The sequence below is a fragment of the Saccostrea cucullata genome, unplaced genomic scaffold (genome assembly GCF_032062105.1).
Source record: "Saccostrea cucullata isolate Sc308-1 unplaced genomic scaffold, CSIRO_AGI_Scuc_v1 ctg155, whole genome shotgun sequence".
Taxonomy (NCBI): Eukaryota; Metazoa; Mollusca; class Bivalvia; order Ostreida; family Ostreidae; genus Saccostrea; species Saccostrea cuccullata.
In genome coordinates, this window is record NW_026930491.1 from 282,126 (window position 1) to 290,814 (window position 8,689).

At 32.9% G+C, this 8,689-nt stretch overlaps 1 protein-coding gene across 1 annotated transcript; it reads left to right on the forward strand.

Annotated features, from left to right (window-relative positions):
- The first annotated feature begins 2,477 nt into the window (after nucleotides 1-2,477).
- LOC134228766 (growth arrest and DNA damage-inducible protein GADD45 beta-like) lies at nucleotides 2,478-6,473 on the forward strand. Its single transcript, XM_062710460.1, has 6 exons — nucleotides 2,478-2,648; nucleotides 3,884-3,988; nucleotides 4,288-4,411; nucleotides 5,017-5,130; nucleotides 5,793-5,918; nucleotides 6,229-6,473. The coding sequence occupies exons 1-5, from the start codon at nucleotides 2,602-2,604 to the stop codon at nucleotides 5,883-5,885; spliced, it is 483 nt and encodes a 160-aa protein (XP_062566444.1). The 5' UTR covers nucleotides 2,478-2,601; the 3' UTR covers nucleotides 5,886-5,918; nucleotides 6,229-6,473.
- The last annotated feature ends 2,216 nt before the right edge of the window (nucleotides 6,474-8,689 follow it).

Consider the following 8,689-nt stretch of genomic DNA (forward strand, 5'->3'; position numbering starts at 1 on the left):
ATTTTACTTTAGGTCCAGTTTAAGTTTATAATTTCTTTTGACGATAATTATACCCCCCGCTAGAAAAGTGGGAGGGTTTATGGTAATCGGTAATTCGAATTCTGTCCGTCCGTCTGTTACGCTTTGGGTTACCCATTTCTTATCCGCAACTCCCTTCATACCACTGAATGAAATTTGATGAAACTTTCACAGAATCTTTATTACATATTGCCAATGTGCACCTTCCTGTTTACTTTTTGATCTGACACACATTTTGGGTTTCCTACAACAAAACATGGACACTGCCATTATATTCATATGGGAGACGGGGGTATCATTTAGTGAGCTCATTGCTCACAGTACCTCTAGTTTCCTTTTTAATCCTTTACGATGCCAGTTCTACCAAGTGTAAAAAACATATACACCTCTTCTTAGACATTATATTAGCCTTTGAAATATTGGAAACAAGACCGTTGATTCAGAGAAAAAAGTGAATGACACGATCTTAATTAAAATGCATCAATTTGAAATATTCGCAGAAAACGGTAGAGATGATTGTTATAATTCAGAAGGTCATGGAATAGATCCTTATGGACCTATTTAAGTCTGGAGTTTTGAGAAAAGAAATCACTTGGAAAGAGGTAATTTTTATTACTGAGTATATATACACAGTGACGCTTTTTGATGTCGGGCATGTACTTACTCACTTTTTCACAGAAACTAGATCTACTTGACAGAACATGCTTCAGTTTGTCCCGGTGGCGCTTTAAAGTGTATTCAGTAAAGGACACATTTTATCATTTCGCAGATTTTTATTCCCCTATAGTCGAAGATTCAGGAGTTGTTTTTTTTTTTTTTGCCCTCTCTTTGTGTTTGTCCGCAAAAACTTAATCTTGTCCATAACTTTGGATTGGTTGAAGCTTTGATTTTCATATTTCAAATGTGCATTTTTCGTATAATGAAACCTTTTTTTGGGCATATTTGACCTCTTGACCTTGTAGTTTGACCCACTTTTGCAAAGAATTTACCAAACTTTAACCTTGGTCATAACTATTGATCAGATAGTACTATTTCACATGTATATTTCTTGTTACAAGGCAATTTGATCTTGACCTCTGAGTTTGACATTCTTTTGAAAAACTTGAACCTTGAACCTAACTTTTGGGCAGTTAATATTTCACATGGGCTCATATTTCACCAGCATATTCATTGAGACAATCCATTCTTTAAGGCAACAATTTTATTGTCTCTTGACATTGAGACTGAAGTTTGACATGCATCTGAGAAACTTATACTTTCGCCATAAGCTGTCATGCTTGGGCACCAGTGTTTCTTGTTTTCTGTGGCTGCGTACACTTATCTTATTGAAATTGGATGTTTTAAATTATTTGTTTAATTTTAATGAAGCTATACAATGTCTTTATTTTAGTGAATGTTCTCATTTCTTGTCAATTTAAAGGAAAATTGAAGTCGCATACATAATAGTAAATTAATGGAATTCGATCTCGAATTTCATGGCTTCGCGGCTTCACGGTTTTCGTAATAATTTAATTTGTACAGTACCATTTTTCTTGTTGTCGTGTTATTGATATAATTGAAAAAAAAAATGCTTATGTATTTTATTGCAACTATTTTTAGACAAGTTTTCGGGAAAATTTAATTAATACCGTTTATTTTAAATTTGCCTAACCGTCAGATTATGAGAACACTTGCCTTGTATGATTTGATTCTATATTCTTCTATAAGTATATTACTTCGCGCATATGTGTCAATTTTACGATTCAATAATGCCCATGTGACTTGATCCGGTGTGTTATTCCGAATGCACTTCTTTTCTGATACTTACGCTGCTGTTTATGTAAATGCAGGAGGACTTTGAATCACGTTCTCCCACATTTACATACATGTAATGCTGATAACTGTGAACTTATCATAAATACCAAAGGCTCTTCCCACTACTGCTGAGAATACTATGTATATACTCAAAATTTATTTTTTCAAAGATTTGAAAATTTGACCCTGTTTTATGAATGAGTGATTACTATATATGCATGGGTGATTAAATTGAATATTATTGAAAGGAAAAGAATTTTACTTTTAAAAAAGTACATGTAATTATCAGAAATATTGTGTTGGAGGAGGTTTATTAAGCTCGAAGATAAATCTGCAAAATTAAAAATGAATAAGTAAACATGCATAATTGATTGACTTTTCAGTGTTTGCTTTTTCTTACTTAAATTATAAGTGTTGTTTTCGAGAAGTGTCAGTTATATAAAAGCCTTAAATGACGCATTCTGTCTATTTTTGAATTAGCCCTTGCATTGATGTCAATTTAACAATAAACTTTTCCAATGAATTGAAGTTTTGGATGCAAACTGCGTCATTATGTCACAGCTGTATTGATCGGCTTTAATTCTATTACTGTTACTACGGAAGCTGTTGCATCCCGTGCATCCAATCAAATCTTTCGACCTCGGTTTATCTTGAATATCTCCGCCCATATTTGAACAAAGACACGCGAGACTAAGCGCCTCGTTGGTTGACATTTGTACTACGTGGCTTAGATTACGGTTCGTTATCCAGAAGGAAAGCTTTGTTACTTCATCTGATCTGTGCTGTGGGATGATTTCAGCTAAAATCTGCAGAATGGCGGAAGCACTTCCTATGCAGTAAGCATTTTTACACTATTATGTAGTTCTTGGTAGGGATTTCCGTTTTAGCCTATGCTACTTTTGTGATCTTTGTTCTATATCATGTGTATAAATTTGTAGATTTAAAGGAAGAAAACAATAATAATGCAAAAGCATGGTTTTAAGCTGCTTGCAAAATGAATTGCTATTTATTTATCTAGCATGATGCAATATCGAGAACAAAGCAATCGAACTCTGCAAAAGTTCAGCCATTGACACTGTATCGAAAACAGCTGTTCGATGTTTACCCGTTGTCATTGCATAATTTTCTCTATTGCATGCAAATTTCGCAAATGTTTTGGCCTTTGCATCATGTTTTAAGACTCAAAATATACGGATATATCTTAAAAACAAACATTCTTTGTTCTTTTCCCCCTTTGTGCGCAGGTATTGCTAGCATCTAAAAATAGCCTGACTTCTCCGAAGTCATGCCCTGAAGTCACATGATTTTCTTTTAAGAAGGAAAATGCGCGCTAATCCACACATGAATGCTATAGGTAAATATCAAATTCAGCAAAATTGACGGATTCTCAATGCATGCACGATGAATGGGCACAAGGATATAGGAAAGAAGTAAAGCTTATTAATTAGTGAAAGAGATAAATATTTGCAGATTGTAAAATGATTGGTTTTTGAAACCATTGCAGGATATCGATACGCATCAGAAAATGAACTGTAATAGAATCATTTTAATATTTCTTTGTTATGATTAAGGAACAAATATCCCAACTTACGAGGGTATTTTATGGGGGTGGGGGTCTTTATTTTTCTTGACTATTGAGAAATCTCTGACATACAACTGGTTGTAACGTGAGAATTTTAAAATGCCAAAATATTTTGATGCATTACCAGTGTGAAAAATTTAAAAGTCAACTATGAAGTATTTCCTTGATTTTTGTGATTATTGACCGCATTTTTTTCAGTTATACCGGGTAATTTGTTAAAATAAGGGGGCAATCGCAAACATTTCTTTAATGTCAAGATATAATAGTGTACAGATGAAAAAAAAATTCTGTTAAATTGTTTTACGAGTTTGTCCAAGTTGTATACCCCGATTTAAAACAAACAAACACTTCATCATGTTATAGATATAGGTTGGCAATGAGGAATTACATTTTGTTGTTATTTTACAAAGATTTTTTTTTTATTCAGAGAAAAAGTTTGTACATATATATTTGCCCTAATATGCTTTTTTGTATTTTTTTTTTTTTTAGAAAATCTGTAAATATTGGACAAGCTTTGAAGGACACCCTTATACAAGCACTCGCTGATGATAGACTTGTTATAGGAGTGATGGCCTGTGCTAAACTTTTGGAAATGTAAGATTATTTTTATTTACTTACATTTACTTCCACATTTGCAATTGAAATCGGTGAATATTAAGTAAATTGATGAATTGTTGTTGTTGTTTTTTTTTTTGTTTTTTTTTTTTGAAAGCTTTCTTATCATGAAAGGTGAATAAGTTAAAATATAGCAAAGGGAACATATCGTAATACATGTTTATAGTTTGAGTTTGTATACATAGTGGACATACAATCTAGCTATGCCATTTTATTTCTTTTGCATCATTTTCAAAGAAGAAAAATCCATGCAAAAGCTTATATTTTCCTCATTTCAGAAGCCCGGAGAGCGTGATGGTTTGTATTTTACCTGCCTCCGTCCCAAGTCATGACGTCACGTTCCACATCCAGCAAACTCTTGTAGAAGCCTTCTGTGTAGAACATTGCATCCCTATACTTAAGGTAGCACTATTTAAATTGGATTTACGGGAAAGCTTGTCATCAAAAATTGACTGAAAATTATGAATTGCAATTCTGACCTTTCTATAGTGAGGAGGCTGTATTTTATTGATTTTTCAACCAAATTTGGATGTTTTTCTCCCGAAATACGCATGAAGTTTGACGTTTAGTGTCACGAAATGACGTGGGAGTGCACAGCTGGCTCTGGCTGCAGCACAGTTCACACGAAAACATGTGCACATCAATGGCTTGTTTTTTCTTAACAGTTCAATATACGATAGAAAGTCCATTCAGTTGTTGGATTTAACCAATCTTAATATCCTTACACTGAAAATGATTGTTAATAATAATAATTTGTGTGGAAGATTTAATAATCTGAAAATTTAGAGTCATAATAGTAAAAGTTATATTTAGAATCAAGTTCAAAAATACACCACCGAATTGCTCCTGGGAAATTGTACCACGAAAAATGTTAAAAATGAAAAAAAAATTGAGTTGATCTATTATTCATAAAGAAAACGTTAACCACTTAAAACTGGGCGAGGGAAAAATGCCATGATATTTTTGCCCTTGAAAAAATAAACATGAAATGTTAAGAATTTTCTCAGATTGGTGACTCGGAAAAGCTGGCCATGACCTTGACAGAGAGACAGGATGCAGCCAATAATAATAACGACAGACCGGAGGACGGGGATAGGGACCTCACCTGTCTGCTAGTTCAGGTAAATATTATTTATCTATATATACATGTTAAAATTCATATATTGTTTACAGATTATTAGTGGCTGCACCACTCCTGTCTTGTGCCTATTTGTAGTTTTAAAGGAAAGTGGGTGGAATTTTAAACACCTGCAAACAGATTTTTATTTTATCTATGTAGTAGTTGACTGTCAATTGTTTTTAAGGTTAATTATTAACGTACATTGTGAGTTCCTTTTTTATGATAAAAGGACATGCAAGCATTAAAATACTTTGATACCTTGTGAATGCAAAAAATAAAAGTTCATGATGAATTTTGCAAAAACATGCTGCTTTAATTCACAGGGAAAATTATATCCCATGACATAAGATATCAAACTCTCTTTTTTATGTCTGGGAGGTTATAGTGTAATGAAATCATTAATTAATATGATATTGATACTTGTTAGGTCTGAAATTCAGGGAAATACTTGACAGTTCATGTGTGAAACATTTGTAATGTCATAATGCACATGAATACGCATTTGTTTTTGAAATCCAGGAAATGCTTCAATGAAATGGACTACTTAATTATTAAACGATGAAATGGATTACTTAATTATTAAACAGAAACAAGGAACTGTAAATTGTTAGAAACATTAAAACCTTTAAATGTATTAACACAACGTTAATTTTTTTTTCTTAGAATCCGGAAGTAAAAAGTCATTCTGACCAATTTGTCACGGAGTTCTGTGAAAGGATTTTTCTTACGCATCCCAGAATAGAGTTACCCGTGTGATATTAGAGGCTGATTATTTCCGTAAAAAATCAGGTAAAATTATCCTGAAAGGTAAAAAGTCAACAATTTTAACCATCATTAAAAAAAAATGTCAATATTACATGTAACAATGATGCAAGCATCTTTGTTTGGATTTAAAGTGCAATAAAATATATACATCCATGGAGATAACGAACAGTATTCAAGTTCGAAATCCATTAAACTATACAATTTTTTGGAGCAGAGCAAACACATCTGATGATCAGAGGTGGGATCAGGTGTCATGGAGGAGGGAGCATCCCCTGCCGACCGGTAACATCCCCCGTGTATACACGTATTTATCAAGGTTATTTTTGTGTTTTAGGATGTGTCTGAACGAATTCATCGTGATGGCTGGTTCCTTACATAGTTCGGTTGACCCCGTTCTATGGCGGACGGAATGTAACGCCAGGACCACGTGTCCCTTTAGAAGGGGGCGTGGTTAAGCGTAAGAAGAGGACTCCAAAAAGGCGGAAGTTGATGTCACAAATGACCCGCAGATACTTAGCTGCAGTCTAAAGTTTATTAAACTGTTATGGATTTAAATGAATAAAGGATATTTTTTCAGCATATTATGGTCATTTATTTATCCAGATTCTAAATTAGAGCTAACAAGACCTTGATATTGTTTATGCAACAGGCATGTGAGTATATATGATATACAATTAAATTAACGTAAAATGGACCGTACAAGTCCTTTGAATATATTTTTCACATACATCTTTACTTATTCTATAGCATGTAAGCATAAGAAATGTTGTGAGACAGTGAACAATATGTGATCATTTACATGAAAAGATGGGATCAATATTTGCAAAGGTATTATCAGATGATGGACTACAGATTTATACCTTACTAATCTAAGGTCTATAAACAATCTACGTATCTCGATCGATATATACAATAAATATTATAGTCTTCTTAAAATCCTACATTCTAGATGCTAGGAAAGGGAGTAAAAGGTCATGCGATGAAAGTGTTTGCTCTAGTTATTTAGACTGCACAGGCGCCCTCTCAAAATAAGAAAATTTTCTTGGGAAAAACATTTTTTAATTAGCTGAATTTGACTAAATAAACTTGTGATTAATGTTGCACTAAAAGCATTTAAACGTGATTACCTTCATGCATTTCCACAAAATTGTCATTTTTAATTGCTTTTTATTTAGTTTGGTGATAATGCCTTAATCGAAAGATTTCTTGTTGCAAAGCAAATAAACTCGGTTTAAATATTTGAACGTGCAACTGTTTTAGGGAATGCATATGTACATCAGGCACGTATACATTGTTTTTAAATGAAACCAACGGTGGGGGGGGGCATACCAATTAGAAATTTTTTTTTACATTTGCCTGTAAAAAATAAGAAGTTCATATAAAAATTTTTATAAAAAAAAAACATGAGAAAAAAAGAAAAAAAATTGCATCAGTTTAACTACTGGGCTTTCGTATTAATATCCAAAACGCTCTGCTAGGAAAGGGAGTAAAAGGTCATGCGATGGAAATGATTGCTCTAGTTATTTAGACCACAAAAAAATAAAGTTAATTGAAAAATATATCCAATTTTTTTGCATACAATATTACATTTCCTTGATATCCCTTGACTGTGGGGGTAAGGAGTTGGGGGGGACCAAACTTTCCATGAACATTTTCAATAGTAAAGGTAATGTTGGGGGAAAATTGCCCCACCCCCTGTTGCCACGTGCCTATACATGTACAACTAAAGTTTAATTTGGACTTAGTCATAAGTTCTTCTGTAAAACGGTTCCCACACATCTATGAATCAAGAGAGCATTCCGTCTCGATCCAAATGACGTCACTTCCGTTTTGCACAGGCAATAACACACCCACAAACACAGACGATTGCGTTACTTAATCTAAAGACCTAATTTATAGCTCTATGCTTTATCCACAGCAAGGGGATGAGAAAGAGAAAGATTTTAACCCTACAGTCTATGCTTTTTAAAGTTTAAAATTGCTATACAAGGATAATTTGGCACACAATATAAACTTTCAATGTTGACTATAAGTTGTATTTCATTTTCGTGATTAGTTAATCAGTGAAAGAGGATGGGGGTATTTCACCGTGATATTAGAGACAAACTACTAAAAATGTAGCTAAGGTTTCTGTAAAATTTATTATTAGAATATTGTGTTTTGTCTGTGTTTGAGTACGTCAAGTGTGCGCGGGTGGTCTTTGTACGTTTCAAATTAATTATAACGAATATATAAAATACAAATTCTGTAAATGTAAATTGACAACGTACTATGTTAATTGTTTGATCATTATTACTTTTTAAAACTGTAAATAGAATTATTTCGTACATTCTTATCTTCTTTCTGATCACCTTTCTGACGCCTTTTGCTTCTATATTAAACTTGGTTTAAACTTAGCTGTGGTAATTTATAAATACCGCTCTGCTCGTAAAAAGAGTAGAAACCTTTGATAACTGATTAATTAATAAGACATTCTGACGATAGCGTCACCTAGAAATAACTTTGAGATATATTTCTTTAGAAAACAGATTATTTTGAATTATGCAACTGTCCTCAATGTTTACAAACTTCATCCAAAAGTTATAATAATTTAAAGAGTCCTAAAAGTAGTTCAAAATATTTTTAAAATGAATTAAATACAACATAATAAATGCATATTTCATTTCATAAATGATATTTTCTAAACCTGCATACAAATTCGCATTTAATTAATATAGACACTCGGGCATGTTTTGCAATCAGTCCACTCTAGTCAGCAAATTAAGAATCCGTTCGTACGGTATCAAGCGTCCATT

Excerpts from the sequence above, each read along its gene's own strand:
- LOC134228766 (XM_062710460.1), top strand. The coding sequence starts at position 2,602 with ATGATTTCAGCTAAAATCTGCAGAATGGCGGAAGCACTTCCTATGCA. Across the intron at positions 4,412-5,016 it reads ATTGCATCCCTATACTTAAG|ATTGGTGACTCGGAAAAGCT; the intron begins GTAGCACTATTT and ends GAATTTTCTCAG. Across the intron at positions 5,131-5,792 it reads TCACCTGTCTGCTAGTTCAG|AATCCGGAAGTAAAAAGTCA; the intron begins GTAAATATTATT and ends TTTTTTTCTTAG.